We start from the raw sequence: 22,829 nt of genomic DNA, 5'->3' as shown, positions 1-22,829 counted from the left end.
TCTGTTTTAGCTGTTTGATCTGAAGGTCATTTTGCTCATAATTTCATGACAGTGTTGTTAATGTACCAGTTTCTTGTTAATGAATGCATGTTTTAGCACTTACAATCACAGTGACTCTAGAATCTGTCTCGGAGCAAAGCATTTCTCAGAATTATGCAGACTTCAATGCCTTTTCTCAGTGAATTGTGGCAGTTTCTCTGTGAGCGACCTCCATCCATATCAGTAAAGGATAAACACCACTTCACTGCACCTGTCAGACACTGTGTCTCTGTTCTGTAGTGAGATAGATGGGACACAGATATTGTAATTCAGGCCCAGCAGATGTGTCAGAGGAAGTGAAGCTGTAATAAAGCAATTGAGAGGTTTTGAATAACCATCTCGTTCCACTGCTGACGGAGCAAGCGGGTGTGTAGATGCAAGCTTAATGTATCCCCACCCCCCAAAAAACATTCACCTCATTTTGACTCATATATTTTTTTAATAAACTAACATCACAAAGTACCACCTTCACTCTGACGGAAGTCTGGAAATCGTTTATTCTGGTAGCACACAGAGCCTCAAATAGGCTGCAAACAGTCCAACGCCTGACAAACACTGTGATTGTGTTGTTTGAGAAACTTGGTTTTCAGGTTATTTGTAGAAAATCAGGCTGCTGCTGCTGCTGTGACCAGAGACCAAATACATCAAAAAGTATCCTGGTACAAATTACAAATACTTTCTTATCAAATGTATTTAAGAAGAACCTAATATTTAAGATGACCTTGAAGGAGCTATATGCAAGAATTTTAAAGCTACTACGAGGAATCTTTAACTGCTTATGAAACAGCCTCAGTTCATTACTAATACTCCAATGTGACCTATGCAGGAAGATCATGAACAAGAAGATCAGCTATTTATCTATTTTTAATGTCTGCCACTGGGCCTTCAAATCTGATTAAACAAGTCTGTGTTTACTTTATCCCAGACAAAGTGAAGGTGAGAACATCAGCCAGTTAAAATGAAGCAGGATTTTTTTTTATTATTATTTCAAACACACAAATACAAGCTCTCAATGTATTTCATTATAAATTACCTACTATTTTTTCTGTCTATTGAAATTACAAAATACTCAAATTAATTAAATAAATTTAATTGAAAAGCTGCTTATTTCTGTGGAAAACATTATATATCATGCACTGTGTCAGATATGATGTCATTAGGTTCTTTTTTTCATCAGCTTGTGATATTAACTTTGATTTTTAATGTAACTGAAGGGAATTGATGCATCAGTAGTCTTACCACTGATAATGTTGTCACTGACATGAAGGTCTCAGGAGGCTCTGGCTGTCATTAAAACCAGTGAGCAGTTTTTCACTGCTGATTTTTTAAAGATGTTTTTGCTCAGCTGTTCCTATAATATTTCATAGGTTGGTAAAACCTTTCCTAATTTGCCAGACTGCCAAAGGCCACTACCTGTATCATTTATTACTGTTTATGTGAGGATTCTCTGAACATTTGTTTGTGTCTTTGCTGCAGCAGGAAAAAGATAAATGACCCTGATTCAAATGCAAGAGAAAGAAACAAGAACTGGGATAAAGTGCCAGCTTATAACACTCTGTTCTCTGTCCATCTGTCTGTCTGTCTGCAGAGCATGTGTAGTCCTTGGGATTGTGTTTGTCCTCTCCTCCATGTGCATCCTTGGAAAGGCCATCCACGATTTGGCCACCAAGATGCCTCCAGAAGTGGTAAGAACCCCACAAACACGCACCAGCCTGCTCTTCACGAATTTTGAACAGCGTTTTGTTTTTGCACCACTCTGGGATCATCTGGGATGATTTTGTGGAACGCATGAAAAACCATCAAAGTCAAAATATCAGACAGTGTTTAAAAAAAATGACAAAAAATTAGTACAATGGTAATTGTGGGGCTGATTGCTGGAGAAGAGAGTGGATTTATGTAATTGATCATTGATGGATAAGTATAGATTAGGGGTAGGGATGGACAAGCATGTTGCTTCCTCTTACTACTTTTCAGACATTAAATGTTAATTTCATATGTTTGTTATGACCCCAAAGTTTGGGCTAGGGGATGAGGAGTGTAACAGTAGTTAAAAAGAGAAAAAGGACAAAAGGAAAACTGAGATACAAGTGCAGACAAAGGCTCTTTTTATTAATCAGTAAAGTGCAAATTAAGTTAACTTCAAATTAAGTAAAGCAAACATAACAGCAATAAATGCTGACTTAAACTACTGAGTCAGATGACATTATAATACACCAAAGACAACAAGTGTCTTTGCTAGCCAGGGCGGCTAGCAAAGCACATTTAACACAAGGAGACAATGAGTACCTTTGCAAGCCAGGGAGGCTAGCAAAAGGAGACAAGGAGTGTCCTTGCTAATTGCTACGCCTTTTAAGCACCAGGTCCTGACTGAGGATCGACTGCTGCTGCTGCCAATCACTGCAGCTGCAGGGAGGAGGGGGAGGAGCAGTACCTGGGCACAGGAGAGCACAGAAATCAACACACACACACACACACACACACACACACACACACACACACACACACACACACACACACACACACAGTGGCACAGAACAATGTTTCTCATTGAAAACCAGTTCATTGTTTGTAGTTTGTTTCTGTTTTTTTCTACATATGTATTTAAAATAAAAAAAAAATGTTCAAAATAAATCAAAGGTAAGGGGGCTGATGTCCAATGCTGACAGAAAGTGCCAATACAAGAAATGTGTGAAATTTAACAGGCTTGACTTTGACGCTGCAAATCCTGCCTCACATTTTTAATGATTTGTGTCTTTCTCTAACCTTAACCGTAAACAGCACTACAGGGCAGAGGCAAATGGGGTGAACTGTCCCTTTAAACTGATATCAAACTGTAAATTGAGTGTTTAAAGAAGGCCATCCCCCGAGCATCCTCCCATTTTTAATATTCATGCTCTGTGGCTTTGTTTTGCAGGGGAAAACGTTTGGCAGTTTGGATCCTCCACTGCTTATTTGCTTATTAAGTGTTGTTTAATTCAAGGTTAAAACATTTTTTTAAAATAATTACCAAAGCCAGAACTGTTTAAGACTCACCTCGGCTTTTGTGATGTTCTACAATATTGCGTGAAAAAGACACTTCTCATTAGCTGCTGTATTTCCCGCCTGTACAAACAAGGTGTTAATGAGGAAAGTGGTAAACACAGGTGCATGTATGTGAGTTCAGGGCACAAATCACCTCACATACACAGACTGTGTTCGAGTTCACATGCCTGACATAATGAATGAACATTTACAGGAGCCTGGAGTTCAGTTTGAAGCAATACACACACATACAGTGCATGTACACACAGAGAGAAACACACACACACACACACACACACACACACACACACACACACCATTCATGGTTGTGAGCGAGGGATCTTTTTATAGCCCTCTGCTGTGGCTCTTTTGACGTCAGAGTTTTTGTCTCCCTCCACCTGACTTTTGTTCCCTTTTTTCTTCGACACAGACATGTACACACACTTTCTTTTTTAATGTCAACATCACCCCTCCTCCCCCTTCTCCCCTCACCCCACCCACGTCTCTCTGGAGGTGTTAAGACTCTGAATAAGGCCCCAAAATAGTCTCATCTTTCTGTTGCTGGGGCACGGCCCAACTCTTCCATCATCACACTGTTTGGGGAGCACCCATCGCATCCTTTCCAGCTCTGAACCCTCCTATTTGCTTTGTAAATGATTTAACCCTCGCCATCTGTCCATTTCTCTTCAAGACAGGAGAGGAAAGGCAGATTTTTTACCCTCCAAAAGCACAGAGTTCCTCTTTAAGTTCCCTATTATGTAGTTTCAAAGGTTTGAGATGCACAGTAGCGCTCCAAATCCAAAAATATCTTCACATTTCACTGTTGGTATTTTAGACTCAACACACGTCATCCTTGAATTTTAAAACAGCACTGAGCTGAGGGGAAATTTGAGACCTGGAGGAACTATTGGACCCTTTAACACAGTCAGGTATAGGTGCATCTTAAAGGTGCTCCATGGATTTTTTTGTAAGCAAACAAATGTGTGTTGTGTGTGTTTGTACTGAATACCTATATTTCCTAACATCATCCTGCATTCTTTTTCTTCAATGTCTGCCTCTGATGCTTTCCATATGTTTCTGCTGATTAACTGCTGATCAGCCTGAAAATGATGTCAGAATATGTCATGTTGAGTGTGATAGTAGGCTACATGTGCTGTGCAGGAGATACAAACAAAATGCATATCTGATAAAGTCTTACAAAATCATTGCTCCATAGTCCCACACACGGCCAAATCTCCAGAGGTCACTTTTAAAAATGAAGAAAGATCAGATTGCTTATGTTTTATTTTAGGCTAATGTTTAAATTCCTTATGTGTGCATTTTTTCTGCTTTGTTAAAATGCATCTACATTTTATGAATTTTAACATTTTGTTCTATGCCGTGATGAGATTATCTTGTGAGGCAGCGGGATGAGAATCCATCTCGCCAAGTTTCAAGTTATCCGTTTGTGTCTGCACCAAAAGTGGTTCAGCCAATCAGCATCCTAGGAGGGAGTAATGGCAACGACGAGCATGGCTTTAGGTGTGACAACAGCGAGAGGCGTCCATGGAGGCGAGTTGTCTCGAACAAACAATGGCACCTCCTGAAGAGGTTAGCGTAGCTACTGTGATAGCAGCAGTTTTACCAGAATTGGAGAGTATTTCTTCATTGAAAGAAGAGCAATGAATGGAACTGAAGGCTTTTCTCAAAGGAAGAGAAGTTTTTGCTCTTTTGTGTTCAATTTGATAGACAGGTAGTTCATCCAATCACCTGCCAAGTGCCTGCCCTTTTCCAAACTTCCCAGATGGCTCTCTGTTACAGATTATCTGGCATGTCATTTTAATGATGAGATGCTAAATGCATATTTCTGGCAATGACTGTTTAATAATTGTTGTACAGTTTATAAATTATCCACACTTTAAGACGTTTTTTCATAGAAGGCAACAAGGCAAATTTGTCTGCTTGACTGTGCAGTCTGTGTTTATTCATCCCAAACAACCACTGACTACTGACATATATTAAAATGGACAACATGAGAGCTTCCCAAACATGAAACCTTTTGATCACCCCCTGGTGGCTGGCTGCAGTATGGGTCATAAATCCTGCCTCTCCAGTGTTATGCAGTGATAGCACATGGGCCAAACTAAAACATCAAAGATGGTTTCTGTCATTTTAAATAGTACCTATCACAATGATGTTTGTTCAAGTGTTAATTTTTCTAATCAGTTTGTTTGGTTATTAGTTACAATCAAATTTTTTATTTGATGCTATAGAAACTGTGCAGTTGTTTGCTATAAGCTAGCTGGCAACAGATACACTGGCTTGCTCTTTTTTCCTCTTGGCTCTGTACATGTATGGGGCCGATTAATAAAACTCTGTAATTTTAGACACAAATTTTTCGATTAAGTTGAAACACTCTCTACTCACGGGGACGCAGCTTGTCCGTGAACCGGCTTTACAGATATTAGCTATAAGCTAGCTAGCAACTGACACACTGACTGTTGTATACAGTGCTTTTTCCACTTGTCTCTGTACATTTATTATGAAGCAGATTCACAAAGCTCCAGGATAACCATGAGGTGTATAAGCTATAGCTAGCAACTGATGCACTGATGCACTTATATGCGTAGTGTCTCATCTTTTTCCATTTGTTGCTGTATGTCTAATAAGAAAATTCATAAAGCCCAGAGATGTGTGAATTTTTTGCTGAAGTTAAAACAATTTCACCACACAGGGTCGCATTTTGGCCACAGTTCACATCATCCCAGGCAAAGAAGCATCCATTTGTGACCACTTGTGACTTTATATGCAAGAAATGTTTGAACACACCTTTAAGAATAACTGCTGTTTCCAACAAGTTTTGACTATGGATCCAACAAAGTGAAAAACAAATGATGGAGGATAAATATACAGCTTTCTGATGTGAGAATCTACAAGTCACTACTTGACAAACCAACTGTATGTCTTCTTGATTATTTTTAAGTGCATGTTTGAAGTTATAAAAACTGAGGCACTGAAGCTCCTCTGACCACAAATCAAAGAAGCTAAAGCCAAGAGACTGAAGCTGGTAGAGAAGCAGGCTGAGGGCAGCAGCTCGTCTGCAGACTGTGTTTGATGCTCCAGTGCCATTATGTTAATAGAAACTGTGGGTGTTAGGTCTCAGAGGAGCTTCCTGACACCAGCCAGAGCCTATTACCACTGTCTCTCTCTTTGACATTCTCCCTCTTTTCTTTACCCGCTCGCTCCCTTCTCTGCACCCATAGCCTGGGCTCCAACATTGTCTGTCTTACCAAGCATGTTTCATTTTTATTTTTAAATGAAAGGGAAGTTATTCTGCATAGAAATGTAGAGCATACCCAAAACATCTTCCTCTATTCAGTGTTACAAAAAAGCCAGACAGCTACACATTCTGTACAGTCCTTGGTGGATTATTCTGGGCATATAAGCTACATCTGATTGATTATCAGTTTGTTTAAGTGTGATCTAATGGTGGTTCTCCTCATCTCCCTGGGTGGGTTCTAGGTAAAGCCATTGCAATACAAGAGTTCTCAGAAGAATTCCCTGGGCAGGTTCTTGTTGCCACCAAGGAAAGTTTATTTGGTGAGCACCCTAAGAATGAGGAAAGGTTCTGCATAGAATGCCCAGAGAGGATTCTGGGTGCAACCATTACACCAAAGAAGTGTTCTCTAGACCCTTCTGCCCTTTTCCACCAACATAGAACTGGCCCAGTTTCAGTTCAAGCACCTAATTTTGAACTTGTTCTGGGCATTTCCAACAAAAGTAGACTATCTCAGAACCTGAAAAGTTGGTTCCCTGCTGGGGCCAAGAAAAAAACAGGTTTTCCTTTGGTTCATTAGATAGCACCAAGGTTCCAAAGATGTTATACACAAGCAGTTCAAGAACCAGAGCTTATTTATTGCAAAATGGCCCTTTTAGGCCTTTTCCACCACCTGGTCTTGTTTCAGTTCAAGAACCTACTATTAAAATGGTCAAAGCGAACCAAAATGGGTGTGCCATATCATACACTCTTGTGATCACATCCTTGATTTACAGTGGTTCTGCTAAAAAATAGTGGAAACCTGGGCTGGTCCCATTCCAAGAAAGGAACCAGTTTAACAACCAGAGCTATCAAGGCCCTTTTCCACCAACATGGAACCAGCTATGTTACAGTTTAAGCACCTAATTTTGAACAGTTCTGAGTACTTCCACCAAAGTCAAAGTGGACCGGAACCCAAGAAGTTGGTTCCCCAACTGAAACCAAATGCCCTCTGTTGATGTCATCCTTGTTTTCAGTGGTTCTTCCTGAAACTGGTGGAATTAGTAGATAGCACCAAGATTTAGAGGATCGTGAACGGAACCGACTCAAGAACCACAGCTAATCTGGGCTGGATGGTGTCTTTCACACATGTTCTAGGCATAGGCCTAACTCTATATTGTGTTCTAGTAGAACTCTTTGAAAGGGTTCCAGGTATAACTTCTATAAGAGGTTCTAAAAAACCTCTTTGTCCTTAGGGGATGAGCCAAAGAATCCTTTATGGTTCTAGTTAGCGCCTGTAATTCTAGGAGTCCCTTATTTTGACCACTCTCTCTGTCCCCTCCATGTTCCATCTCTTTAATTGTGTCTCTCGCACCTCTTTCATCATTATACCCACGTCTCTTCTTCTGACCTCTCCTTACCGGCTCACCTAGTCTGGCTCCCTTCATTAACACGTCTTTCTTCACCGCTTTATTGTTGTCAGACCCTTATATTTTCTCTGTGGCCGCCTTTGGGCTGTTTTTGGGGAAGGCAGAAACAGACTTGTTTACTGAAATCTTCATCAAACAGCAGTCAGAGGTGATTCATCACACCAGCAGTGATCTGTTTGTGGGCTCAGTTTGGATGTGTCTGCAGGACATTGTGTGTGACTGAAAGGGCCGGAGAGAAATTATGAGGAGAAAAAGAAAATGGAAAATTTAAGAGCGAAATAGGAATCGGGGTATCAAGCTTCTCAGTCGATTGTGTCATTAACTCAACTTCTTCTGTGAGGTTTTCCCTTTAACGTAAAGACAAACAGCAGCAACACAGCGAGAATACTGAAAACTGTTGCTACCTTCAAGCATTGGGCTGTAAAATTCATATCAAGTGGACAAAGGGTGAAGGAAATCAGGAATCCTGATTCACGTCACGTCCTGGGTTGCTGGTCTCATGGCAGGCTGTCGATGTCCAGTTCCTGATTAAAGACAGAGAGCTGAGATTGGCTCTCCCTGCCTCTGTGCTGCATAGAGAGAGGGCAACACACACTGATATATAAAATACATACATGTGGTGACACACATTTCACTTTTACACAGTTTGTTCACAGATCTTGAGTTCAGTGAGTCTTCCTCATATTAACAATAATAATAGTGATAATAATAAACTACCAAACACTATATTTGATCCAGTTCATCAACCAATAACACAGTCCATATTAAAATAAATTAAATTCTCAGGAATTGATCTATCCTTTATTACATTTCTCTGTTTTTCCCCTACTTTAAAAAGAGACTCAGAACTCAGAAAATGCAAAAACATTATCAAAAAGATATTCAATTAATGCTCCATTCTCCAGGAGTATTCAAGAGTATTCAAGAGCATTTTCTACCTTTAACTGATAGATACTGAACACAGCAGCAGTCAGCCAATAAAGGATATGTATACGTGTGAAATTAAATACATTACAAACTACAGTGTAGTCAGCTTTATAATATAGGTCTCAACACTGCACTAATCCAGCAGCAGCTCCTCCTTATTCTGCCTCTATCTAATTTAAGTAAAAAGGCTGCAGAGGATTAACAAGCTATTAGCTGACCAGCAATCAAAAGCTCGAGCTACAAGGAAGCTGATTTACCAGGGTGTGTTCATGCCATAGATACTGCAGTCACTTTCTGTACAGCGGTATTTATCTTTCAATTTTAAAGTTAGAACTGACCCAGCACTAAGCCCCGCCTTCCTTAGTTACTGTTGCTAAGCCTGTCAAGCTTTCCATTCTCACATTGCATTTATGCAGTTTACGTTGATAATAGAGGCAGATTAAACATTAAAGTTGGGAGTAATTGTCAAAACACAAGGTCTTTGAATCCTTGCAGAAGCTTCTCTTTTCTATCTGATGACTGGCTAAAATGATGACTCTCACAAGCAGATTTCATGAGTGTAGCTGCCGGATGTAAGCTAACGCTAACTCCTTGAGTTGGCTGAGAAGTCCCTCTCCAGCTAACTTTTTAATGTTTCCACCTGATATGTTTTAAAACAAAAACCCTGTAAAGTGTATATGCACCTAGCAGCTGCGTACATGATATAACGTTAATGCTAAAAGCCCGAGGCTAAAGCTAGCTTACATCTCAGCAAACATTGGTCAGATGGTGAAATACGGCAGGTATATCTATGTGATAGATGACAGAAATGCACTCATTAATATGGGAAAAGGAAGAGCAGGGACTTGATTAGAGCAGCGGACCTTGAGACGGGTCACCCAGCCATACCAACCAGAACACAAGAGAGAGAGCCAGGATAAGAGCTAAGCTAACCCAGTTTAGACACAAGACAGAAAGCCAGAGATGCATCACCATCGCCCCACTTTGATTCAGCATCCTCCTCCTCAAACCCCGACATAACGAATGCAAAAAAATGGGATCTAACAAGTTTGGCTGGAGGTAAAGTTAGTGCAGCTAGTAAGCTAGCATTAGTGAGCTGGATGTATTAATGTTCACAGCTCATGTTAGAGCAGATGAAGACAGAGTCATGCGTCTTTGAGAGACTACAAAAAGGGCGCCACTGTCCAGACTCATGAAACGCCAAGTATTGCTCTTTTCAGAGCGTCCTGCACACTGCTTCAACATGTAGAGAAATGCAAAGCTTGACAGGCCTGTGGCGCCCTAGTTAAGGTTGCAAAGCTATGATTGGACAGTTGCTGCTTGGTGGCGGGGCTTAGCAAAGGGTCAATTGTACTCAATTTTCAATTTAAACTTTTTTTTCAGCATTGACAGCTGTGGCATTTTGAGACTATCAAGCCTTGATTTGTGAAGATCAACAGATCATTTGTCATCAGTTCTACCGTTTAACTGTTTAAGGGCCACTGACATTTTCAAATTCCTGGTGCCAACAAGCTGCTGCAGTCACAGAAAAGTGTTTCAGGCTGTAAGGGGTACTTACTGAAGATGGCGTATTGTGTTAACTGTCACGGAAGAGATAGACTGGTTTATGGTATAAATAGCTCTGAGCAAACGTCTTTTGAAGAAAGGTGTCTGACAAAAAACAAAAAAGAAGAGTTGGATTTTTCTCTTATGTGTCTCTTATCGTCCCAGTTTCTCCTTTCTTCTCCTCTCCTCTTCGTCTCTCTCTCTCTCTCTCTCTCTCTCTCTCTCTCTCCCCTGTTGGGCCAATTAAATCTGATAGAGAGACACTCTGGGGTCAAGTGTTGGTTTTTGCTGAGTCTGTTTGAGACTCGAGTTGAAAACACCAGGCCCTCACATCACTTAGAGGCGTCATCCGTATGACCTTGGGTTGATGCACCAAGTCGAACCTGGATATGTATTATTAATGCTCGAGCTGACAAAAGCTTTGTGGGTCACTCTGTCTGATGGGTAATGTTAGTGCTTTTAGGGTCTGCGTTACAGATGCTGGGTGGAGCTTTCTCTCTTTTCTTCTTTTTATGTGATCCATGGTTTACTATAACAACCTTCTCCTGTCTATCTCTTTCATCGCTGTGTTTCTTTAGGATGACTTCCTCTTCAGTGTGTCTATAGTGAGTGGACTCACGTGTGCTCTGCTGGCTGTGGCCAAGTTCATGCTGGGAAGAGTGCTGACTAGCCGGGCACTTATCACTGACGGTAGGGTAAACACACACTGAAACACACACACACACACACACACACACACACACACACACACACACACACACACACACACACACACACACAGTCTAATGTGAATAAATGAACAGCACATCAAGAGGTATTTACAAAGCTTAAAAGTGGCCACAGAATGGCAACAGGAATTAGACTCTTTCTGCTCAGGAAAATGATCTGGTTTTACATAACTCATTAGCCATTTCTTTGTCCTTTCAGTGTTGTTAATTAATGCCCACGTTTCTCTCCTGCTGATGACAAGTCGCTGAAGAACAGAACAGTTACAGAACACACTTATTTACAATAAATGAACTGAAAACAGGAAGTTTGAGTGTTGAATGACACTGAATATGAAGAGAAACAACTAGATGGTGATCAATAGAAAAAAAAGACACTGAACCGTAGTTAAAGCCATGCGTATTAAAATTCACATTTAAAGGACCAGTGTGTAATAATTCCAGGAATTTATGTACGTAAATGAGATATATTATATATAAGTATGTTATTTATTATTATCAATCAACGTAAACTCATAATCTATATGTTCCCGTTACTTTAGAAATAGCCATTTATAGTTACATACTGTCGGGTCGACTTACGGAGATCATCATAAAAAGTTTCAAATTCAAGTTAAAGGAGTAGCATTTAGTGGTGAGGTTGTATATTGCAGCCAGCTGAATATCACTCACCCTCCCCTTCCAAGTGTGAAAACATGAAAGAGGCAGTGTTTGCTTTGTCCATCCAGGGCTGCTGTAGAAACATGGCAGTGCAACATGGTGGAAACTATGGAAGAGAACCAGCACCCACTACATATATACACTGTACAAAGGACTCATATTAAGATAGTGAAAACACAACAGTCCTTATGAATATTTTGTTAAATTCTGCCATATTCTGCCAGTAGATACCCCCAAATCTCACACAATGGATCTTTAAGATGTTTCAATCAAACTACTGAATGTGAACAGGGCCGATATACTATACTGAATATTTCATAGTAATGTTGAACCGGAGTTGTGTAAAGTTACGTAATGACCCCCTGTCCTGTGGAAAAGCAAGCCGGTTCTTAGATGGTTATCAAGTTGAGCCAACTCCAAACTGGCACAAGGTTCTTGTTGGTCGAAAAGGGGGAGCAGAGTTAGTGCTGCAGTAATATTAACGTTTGGTGATGTCTGCACAAGTCAGGTGGCCATTCAAATCAACAGCTCAGGAAAGAGGCATCGAAATGAGGCACTGTAATCTGCATCGTGATTTGGTCTGGTAGGTACTGGTCATAACCAGTGCCACTTTTGCACCAACTTTTGCTTCTCAGCCATACTGATGCACTTACATGCCAGGGGCTTTTCAGTGTTTTGGCTGGTCCAGAGGAAGACAGTTTTATTATTTTAATGCTGTTGGATAGTTTAATTGAGTCTATATAATATATACGCTTATTATAAGGCCTCCAAAGTCTTGATCTGCAAACACAAGCTTTAACTAAAATGAGCATGGGGGAGCAAAACTATAAGATTCCCCTCAGAGATGAGGTGAAGCAGACATATAATGCAGCATGAAATTGAAATGCCCTCCTTAATCCTGAACCGAGTGTAAAAGGCTGTGGTTAAAGTAAGATAAGGGCACAGCGACAACAAATACAAAACAAGCCTGAAAATGAAAATGAAACAGAATCCAAAGAATTAAAACTAAAACCATAATCCAGAGTATATGTGTGTATTTTACAGTGTGAGAGAAGGTTGCTCATGTAAGTTGAAATAACTAATACAACTGTAGGTTACGACCCACTGGCTGCTCGTAGACACACACACTCATGCACAAAAACACAACACACACAAGCACACACTACACACTGCCATCCCCAGGTCTCAGAACGCACAGGGCATCAATCCAATAAACCTGAGGTTGCTGTTCTCAGAGCCTGGATTTATTTCCCACAAGACTATACACTTACTGCAGGCGAGACAATAACCCACTGTGTGAGCTTTCACACGAGGAGAAATGTAATTATAGAAAAACATCAGCTGCTATACAGGGTGACTCAAATACAGTAGATGTAGTCACCAATTATGTAAACTAAAGTCATTTATATTTGAGTTTCAAAGCCTTGTGGTTAAAGTCTGTTTAAAGAAATAACAAATATGCTTACGCTGGAAATGTGCTTTTTTGCTTTCACAAAAGAAAAAAGAAAAAGTTGAGAAAACTTTCAAGGCCACTGCCTTATTGATTTTAGAGTTTTGAATCATACTTTGGAGAATCTTGATTCTTTGAACTCTAGAAATCCCCAAAAATTCTGTCTTGTGTTCGTTTTCACTTCACTGACGTTACTCAACAGTTTTTGACATACAGTTTTTTTGGGGGTTTCTAAAACAAAATAAAAGTCTAATGAAGAAAAGTAAATTATCTCAACAAAACATTATTAGTTGGTAAAACATGTTTGAGTTGAGCTCAAAAGACAAAAATCTATCGATGTAAGATGCCTTGAAAGTTAGTTTTCTCAATTTTGTTGTTTGTTTGTTTGTTTGTTTGTTTACAATGTACTTGCCAAGAACTCCATGAGATGGTCAATATCAATCTCATGTCTGTACCAAAAAATATAAACATTACAACATTACAAAAGTAAGTCAATCCCCATAGACCCCAATTTTAAAATGCCTAATGTTACAGCAGAAATAACATGTTTACTAGTTCATTTCTTGCAACTTAAATTATATAAAGGCCATCGAGTTATGCATAATTAATGGTGTGCCTGCTCTGAATGGTGTGGGTTCTGTCACTGATGGCTAGCTGCCAGGTAGCCACTTCATTCTGCTGCCACAGCTCCACCCATGCTCTCCTTCTTTGTCCGTTTTTGGATCAGTCAGGAGTTAGCCAAGTCAGCTAACATGACCACACTGTTAGCTTCACAATAGCTCTTTAGAACCCTTGGGTGATGTTACACCCAAAGGTTCTAAAGAGAGGCACCGTCCACTATTTATTTTACAGTCTATGCTTAAAATCTGTACACCACTCTTGATAATATATGCATATATGCAAATCCTTTGATAATCATGATCAGGTTTAGTAAATCATATTATATTTTATTACTATTCGATTAGTCAAACAGACGTGACATTTTCCCTGTGTGTGTGTTTTTCAGGGTTTAACTCTCTGGTCGGTGCCATCATGGGATTTTCCATTCTGATCAGCGCTGAAGTCTTCAAGCACCACTCTGACGTCTGGTTTCTGGATGGCACCATCGGAGTTCTCATTGGACTCATCATTCTGGCATATGGCGTCAAGTAAGAGTTACAGCAGCAGCTGTTGTCTGTCTACATTTCTTGGACCTTGATTTATTTCATCATTCAGGCGCTATCCATATTTTATTAATGCCAGATTCACATGTCAACTTTACAGGCCTGGACTGCTTACAGGTGCAGAGTCAAGACAGCTCAGTTGGATAAATCACATCAAGTTTTGAACTTAAGTTTGTCCCTTAAGCCAAATATTTTCTTTTGCTGAGGGGTTCACTTAGGAGTGCTGCGTAAAGCTGACTTGTTTTCTCCTTGCCTAAGTGTAAAATAAAAATGTAAAATAAAAAAGGAATAAAGAGAAGATGAGAAAAGTGTTTTCCTCAAAGAATATGGAAAGCACAAGAACTTAATCCTAAGTAAATTCAACCAAGCAGCCATAACAAAGCAACTGAAGTGAAGTGATGAAGAAATATAAAAATATTACTGTGACTGCAAAAAAAAGAACAAAAACTGATGACTTTCAATAAAAACTAACAATAATATATGACATTATATATATGAGTACTGTACATTTGGTCAGCTAGCTACTCTGTACTCTGCTACTCTCTAACAAGTTGCACGTCGCTCTTACACTCTTATAAATAAAGGTTCCAAAAAGATTCTTCCTGAAGAGCTGAGGTTCGACTCGGAGCCATTTGCTTCTGAAGAGCTCTCTCTTTTTTTTTTTTTTTTTTTAAAAGAAACGGTTTGTCACTGGTTCTTTTTTAGGACTAAGGGTTCCATTAAGAACCCCTTTCATCCAAAGAACGCTTTTTTGGATTTTTTTTTTTTCAAAGATTGTTGAAAGAATTCTTTCATCAAGATTATAATAAAAGGGTTCTTACTAGAGCCCTCAGGGTGGGTTCTAGATTAAACCTTGGGAGGGGTCTGGGTAGAACCATTATGCCATAAAATGGGTGTCTGTAGAACCTCTGGGGGGTTCTGGGTGACACATTTCACAGATGGTTCTAACTATAACCCTTTATGTTTGTTCATAGGTATAAATAATCCCAAAAGGGTTCCAAGTAGAACCTTTTTAAAAACTGTCCACTGGAGAAACCTTTTTGGTTTCTCCAGTGGACAAGCCAAAAACCATGCTGAAGAACTCTTTATGGTTCTAGTAAAGACCTTTATTTCTGAGAGTGTAGTGTCCAGTAGGTTTGTTCTGCCCTGAAACTGTGTCTTTGTGTCACCATTAATTTAGCCATTCCACAAATGATTTCACTTTCAAGAGACTTCAGATTTTTAAGACATAATACAGTTATTTTCTAAATATTTTCTGGAGAAAATGGTCACTAAGGACCTTCATAGCAACACATAAGGGAATAATTAGGCAGCTAAGAGAAAATACCTTGAGATAAAAAGGTTTCCCCTTCAAAATCTTAAGGAAAACCTTAGGGTAATTTTATGCAAGACATCCTTAGAGAAAACATTTAAGGGAAACCTGAACCAAAGTGGTTGCAGCTGAGGACAGACTCCTTGCAGAAGCTGTCATTTCTGCACATTTACAGAGGGACCTTGTCTCTGTGTCCACAGGCTGCTGAAGGACATGGTGCCCCGCGTGAGACAGACGAGGAACTACGAACGTTTCGAGTGAGAGACGTGTGTGTTGACCAGAAGAGCAGGTTCACGCGCGCACACACACCCACACGCCTGGCTGCCTCCTGCCCTCCTTCTCTCTGTCTTTCATACACACTTGAACACACATTTCATCTGCACATGCAGCACAAATAGACTCTACATGGCCATGTTCTCATATACATGAAGATATGTATATACTGTACACATCCATACATGCAGACAAACATGCATGCACACACACACACACCCTACAAACACACACACAGATAAACAAAGAGACTTTGAGGGGAAAGGACATGATAGAAGACCACCTGCTGGGAAGAAAACAGTTAAATTTGTCTTTTCCGCTAAAAAGTAACTCCTAGAAGAAGGAAAAGGCTCAAGAACTGTGACTCCTGTCCACCAACGGGAGCTGTGGATCTGTTTGACCTGCTGCTGACACCATTCACATCACAGTATTCACACTGCAAGAAGCTACGGTATATTGATTTGTCCTTGTGGGTTCAGATTCTGTCATAGTCGGCATAATGGAGAACGAAGTTTATTACTGTATTTTTGTGCAGGCGTCAGAAAATGAAAAGAACTTCCAACGCGTGTTTCCGTGTGAAATTTACCTGAGAAAACATAAAATGGGCTGGTAACACTTCATAATAACCATCATTAATAAATGGTAACTTGATAATTAATTAAATTTTACGTGGTAGTGATTTTACTGTTAACAAACATTCAAATATTGTTGTTAATCGTGCAGCTCTAGTTGCACCCTGAAGCCCCCCACACATGATCAGCAGTAAAACTACTTTTGCTGGCTGTCCCTTTGTTTTCCTATGGAGAGAGCGGTGATGTTCAGCCGGGCGCCATCACAGCACAGATTTGCCCCCAAGCCCTGCACTCAAAGTTCAAATAATTTTAACTTTGTCCTTATTTTCCACAGACCTTTCAAAACGCAGCCAATGAGGTAACATATATATGTATAGCGAGAAGTAGATGTATGGACCAGAGGGAGAGAGTGATGGTCAAACCTTTAAGGGAACAAAAGTCATCAATTTAACCTTTGTACAACATTCACAATGAAGACACATATAAATTTCATGAGACTTTTGCAAATCAAGGACTCACTTCAAGATACCACTGAAGAAAAGAGCTCCCCAAACTCTGTAACACAACATTAAAACATTCCCTGATCTAATGCATGGTGAAATGTCTGCAGCCAGGTCAGGCTTCGAAATTTTTGAATTATAGATTATTTTATGAACCTAGCTAAACCCAACACTAAACTTATCTTAACCCTATCACCCCTGTCAGTTTTGCATGTGCAGGGCTCCACCGTCAAGTAAACAATAATAAACATGCAAAATTTGGGTAGACTTTCAAAATAAAGGCACAAAAACTACTTGGTTCATATACATAACATAACGAATTATAATCATCAATAAAATGTTATAATGGTTGTCCAATAATGGTTATAGATCGTTTACAAATCCCTAATCATTACCAATACAATACCAAATGCTTTTACTATTAATTAAAGTTTAATTAACTATCAGTTTACCATTTATTAATGATGGTTATACCAAAGTGTTTCCATTTAGTTTTATTTGTTTGTGTTTTTTGTCCAAACCTCACCAGCCTCCTCCCGTCAAAATAATGTGTTGCTGGGAGAGAAAGACAGGCAGTGGAAAACAGAGAGAGAGCGAAAAGAAAAAGAACTCAGAAAACACACAAGCAGCGCTGAGTCAACAAACTGTTTCCTCCAAAAGGTGAAAAACATCAGCGAACACAGTGAGGTCAGCCTTGATTTATATACTGTACAACTAAAAGCAAACAGCAGTAAAGAGGACAGGAGACGCTGAGGACAAACATTTGCTATATGATGGCAATAAACCTAAGTGCACAAGACATTTGACCAGTTTATATTACATGGCATAGCCTAGCGTGCTGTATGTAATATATCCAAGCACAAAGGAGCTAATGTTCCTTCATGCACTGGTGTTTGTAGCTGACAGTTTTAAACACAACACAATTAAAACCACGGGCGCAGATCTCATCACAGTTTACAGGGGGACAGTCCTGGAATTGTCGGCTTAGGTGAGTGTCACAGTCCACTGTCTCTGTTTTGATTATAGTTTCTTTTTATTGCGAGGCCTTTCACTATGAGCCGAAAGACGTAGAAAACAGGTTGGTTTTAGCTACACTTCCTGTTTACAAGGTTCATCATTCAAAGGCAGGTTAGCTTAATTTATGTGAAGTATTTACATTAAAACACCATCTGTTCCCAGCGGTCTTTTACACCAAACTTCATTCAAAAATCAGGTGTTTGATGGTAGGACTATATTTTTTTATAGTAAAACCTTTAGTTACACCTTCACTAAGACTCTTTTCTGATTCATTTCGATCTACAGGCACAATCAGCTCAAGTCATTTACTCAGTGACATCATTAACTAACCTGTGATGAAGTGTTTGACACATATGTACATGGACTGACTGGTCCGGCACTACAGCGCTTGATTTTAGCAGGCAGGAGACTGATGGATGTGATTCATATCACTGAGCAGGACAGATAGGAGTGGACATAAACAAAGCACAAAAAGTGTTGCATCGGCTTCTATTAAACATATATTATCAAGTACATAATTTATTTCAAGATAATTTATTGAGCTCTACAATTTCATGTTATTTAAAAGGTGGGAGAAACGTGACCCACGAGATCTGCGCCTAAGATTAAAAGTAATTAATTACTTATGGGTATTAAGCCTGTTTTGTCTTAACTGCTGCATCTGACTTAACATATGTTTCATATGGTACATACCGTTTGATTTGTTTACAATCACACATACCTTAGTCAGTTATTATGTTTTTGACTTGAAACTTTTGATGAACTTCGACAAAGTGAGGCAACAACTGAATAATAATAAAACAATTCATGGGTAACACTTTACAATAAGACTTCTCTTATAAATATTCCTAGATGTTTATAATTGCCTTGTAAATACTTTATGAATTATTAATAAACAAGTTATAAGCCAATTTTCATGTGGGCTCGCTATTTGGCAAGATGCAGTTGCTGCTTACTAATAAATCTTACTGAGTTACTAACATGATTGGCAAAAGGGAGACTTACTGTGAAATGTAAAATACATCATTTATTCATAACTCACTGTTATTTATAGTTGGCAAAACTGTTACAACACATTTGATAAAAAGGGCACCAGTGAGCTGTTGCTTGCCAAATAGTGAGCCTACATTTATCTGTGCTGTTAAGGTTCAGCTGTCACTGCTTACTGAGCTGACTCTGTCCTCTCCAACAGCAGCACTTCAGCTTCATCACGTTTGTCAGTATTAACTTCTGTCAGCTGATCTTAATAGTTAGCTTAATGGAACACTAAACTATTAGATTCATACACTAAGGCTTTGGAAATATTTCCCCTTTTCCAATTGCAAATCTTAGTAACTCATTAGTAAGATTATTTAGCAGTAAGCAGTAACTGTCTCTTGCAAACAGGAGCGAGCTAAGATAGCAGACCATCTCCACTGTATCTGGCATCCATAGTGTAAAAACAATAAAAAAAGCAGCCATACCGATTAAATTAACTTAAGCTAAACTGCTAAAAAGCTGGGACAGCTAACAGTACTGTTAGGGTGGAGATATACTTGTGTTTAAGTATGTGTTTGTATGTGCATGACATCTGCTTCACATATCCTGCATCCATTTGGAGTGTTGATTGTGCACGTCCTCAGAAATTAACGCTACGCATCTGCAAGCTGCAATACACATGACTGATAGGGGGCAGTGTAGGGGCAGAATGCAGTGACAGGGTCAGGGGTCAGGAGATACGTCACCAGCAACAAAAATGGCGCAAAGGACAGGCTCATTGAACAAGTCCGTAACTATCCACATCTGTATGACGCATCGTAACGCTACACAGCGACAAACATGCCTGCTACAACAGCTGGCGACAGATAAGTTCAGTTTTCAGTTTTTAAACGTCAAAACATGTCAGAATAAATGGAAACAGGCTCAAGACCGCTATGCACGGTGGAAGATGGAAAAACAGAACTCCTTTTCTTCTTTCTTTTGTCTTCACGGGCGGTTTATGGTCTGAGTTCTCTGTTGTGCCCTCTGGTGGTGTTTTGCAGTAAGACGTGTAGACGTGTACGCGAACGCATGGTCAAACAGCAAGGTTATCTCCGGCCTTAGCTAACAGTACTGTTAGCCAACACTACCGTTAGCTAGTTAGTGAAAAGTGAAAGGACAGCTTAATAGTTAGCCTAAAGTTTGGAGAATTTATTTGACACATTTTCTTTCTTTGGTTAGAACAGGAGCATTTACTTAGGAACTGTAATGCCTTCTTTGCTTGGTGGGTAAGTATGAAAACTGTTATAACTTGTTTATTATTGTTTATTAATGATTAAAAAGTGTTTACAACCTAATTAATGACCTAATTATAAACCACTTGTAAATCATTCAGGCCTATAAAGATAGTCTTATCGTAAAGTGGTTTCAATCCATGTTTTTATAAGGGGAAGACAGAAAAAAGCACATCAGTATGTCTCCTGTGTTTTATTTTAACACCTCGTCAGGCTTAAATAATTAATAGATATAAAAGCAAGCTGGTATTTATCATTGTTTCTCTCGGCTTTTTTGCACTGGATACAGTTGGAGTATTTATTTCTTTTATTAACATTATTTCATTCACATTTCCCTCTTTTTTTCCCCTTGTTTTGACTGAAAAGTTCATATTGAAAGACAAAGTCTCAAACGTAAGATGAAACAAAGCACAATGACAAAGATAAAGTGGGAATGTCATTTCCGTTGCATATCATTTGCAGTGACTTTGTCTTCTGCTCTACCAGCGTGTTGCCCATTTGTTCTGCATGTTCCCATCATTATCATTCATTATAATTATGTGCAATGAACAGAATGTAAATACAAACAACACAGTCTGTAAATATGTTTATTACACTGTTCGGGTGCATCAGTAACAAAGAGTCACAAATATATTCCAACGTAATAGGCTTTTTGGAGTAGACCGCATATAGTTAAAGTGCAGGATGATCAATGTTGCATATAGTTAAAAATGTTTACTCTATAGTGCTTATATTGTAAATGTTGTTTTACATATTACTGTAGATTATTGGTGAAATGAAATGACAAGTCTTACTGTAAATCTTTTGAACTGTAAGTGAAAAATCTCAGATTGGATGTAGGTGTGATCAGACATCACTGTCCAAGGCTCCTTTATTAATTATTAGAGGCTATAAATAGTGGAGCTTTGACAAGCAAATCTGTATTTTACATACTACAGCCACAATTTACCAGCTGGCACAAATCAGCATGATTTTTACTGAACTTTAATGGGTGAAAAATTATTTAAACAGTGAGGAATCATGTGGAACTTCACTGTCATCCTCTTGGAGGAACAGAAACACCTCGAAATGAGCAGAGGAGTCAAAGTGGTTTTTGTCAAAAGGAAGTTTTTCCTCGCCACTGATGCCCTACTGCTTGCTCTTGGTGGGAACTGTTGGGTTTCTGTAATCTTATGATTTGCCGCTATATAAATAAGATTTGCTTGACTTTACTATAACCCAGATCCAAAAACAGTTGGGACGCTGTATAAAACATAATGAATGGAATACAGTACAAAGACAAGATATTAAAGGAAAATTGTGTAATATATTTACTGTAATCAGTCACAAAATGACCGTGATATACACCACAGCTGTGGTGTCCCCTTTGAAATTTCTAACTGCAAGTTGTGTTATTGTTTGCTTGTTTCACGTTAATTTAAGTATAAATCAATGCCGATTGTCAATAAGTGTCAGTTTATGAGTTGTAAGAAATGATTAATAATCTTTTTAGAAGGAGCAGATGTTCATAACGGTTAAATTGAGCAAAATATTAGTGGAGTTTGGCAGGCAGGAAGGCAGGACTGACCTCCAACTCCAGAGTGAGTGTTTTCAGAGCAGTGGACTTTTGTTTTCAGGACAACAGGCTGAACGTTACATTGACAGACAACTGAGTGTTATAAACAGCTGATCAACTTACAGTGGAGGACTTGTCCTCACTTGTTATTGTCAAATTACAAGGTTGCGCTCATCTCGCACTCCTGCAGTGTTCCTGCAGCCTGCCTGAGCTTCCTTGACTCTGGGGAGGAGGGGCCAGGGGGAAACAACTCACCTCAACTATAAGCTGTATATCAAATAGTGTAAAATCCTATTTTTTTCTTCTAACTACTAAATACCAAACTGTGTGCTCATTTTTGGACATGCAGTTGTTACATGTTGCTCCTTTAATGTTCTCTTCTGCACTTTGTTTACTTTTTCACAGCGTCCCAGTTCTTGGGGGGAAGGGGTGTCAGGGTTGTGCTTGGATGAACAGAAGCACCTCAAAATAAGCAATTAGATTCATGAAAACGAGTTCAAGTCAAGTATTGATTTTACACAAATGCTGATGAATTCAGTCAGAAATTGACATTAATAATTAATGGATGTGTTATGTACAAACAGATGATGAATGAGCTCAGTACCCATGACCAGAAATCAGAAAGTAAACTGTAAATAAGTGTTTGTGGCCTGGTTTCTTTCTGTAACTGTGGATCCAGAGTGCTCGTGAGCCCCCTTGTGGCAGTTGGCCACATGACAAGAGATTTAATTAGTATTCAGTGCACTGGATCCATGGGAGAGAGTCTAAATTTATCTCAGGCTGGAGAAAGCCTTGGACAGTGATTCTGAAAGGGCGTACATCCACTCTACACTGTAATTATCAACTCAGAGTCGACATACTGGACAAGGTGCAAAATTACTGGTGTTATCTTTAGTTGTATTGTGTGAAGAATAAGGATTAGCTGTAAACTGAAGGCGTGAATCAGCTCACACCTCTTCGACTCACCAACAGCACACTGATTTGTAATGTTTCCCCCCCTTTTCTCTGAAGCATAGAAGACAATCTCTACAATGACTTTTATTAGCAAAGCACAGTGTTTACATGCTAATAATCACCACATAAGGCACAGAACAAACTCATAATAACTCAGTCTTAGTAACAGTATGCTTTACTTGCTCTTTAACTGTATTGT

General features: G+C 39.3%; 1 protein-coding gene across 1 annotated transcript in view; it reads left to right on the top strand.

Annotated features, from left to right (window-relative positions):
* The window catches only part of LOC146323355 (transmembrane protein 163a-like), a 98,898-nt gene extending 82,962 nt beyond the window's left edge, over positions 1–15,936 (top strand). Inside the window, exons 5-8 of the mRNA XM_084724197.1 lie at positions 1,628–1,724; positions 10,776–10,887; positions 14,039–14,180; positions 15,708–15,936. Of these exons, the coding sequence (XP_084580323.1) occupies positions 1,628–1,724; positions 10,776–10,887; positions 14,039–14,180; positions 15,708–15,768 (412 nt within the window). The 3' untranslated portion in view covers positions 15,769–15,936. The remainder of the gene's footprint in view (positions 1–1,627; positions 1,725–10,775; positions 10,888–14,038; positions 14,181–15,707) is intronic.
* The last annotated feature ends 6,893 nt before the right edge of the window (positions 15,937–22,829 follow it).

The sequence above is a fragment of the Lutjanus erythropterus genome, chromosome 8 (assembly GCF_056507025.1).
Source record: "Lutjanus erythropterus isolate fLutEry1 chromosome 8, fLutEry1.hap2, whole genome shotgun sequence".
Classification (NCBI taxonomy): Eukaryota; Metazoa; Chordata; class Actinopteri; order Lutjaniformes; family Lutjanidae; genus Lutjanus; species Lutjanus erythropterus.
Note: the sequence above shows the minus strand (reverse complement) of the source record. Positions and strands in the feature narration are given on the sequence as shown.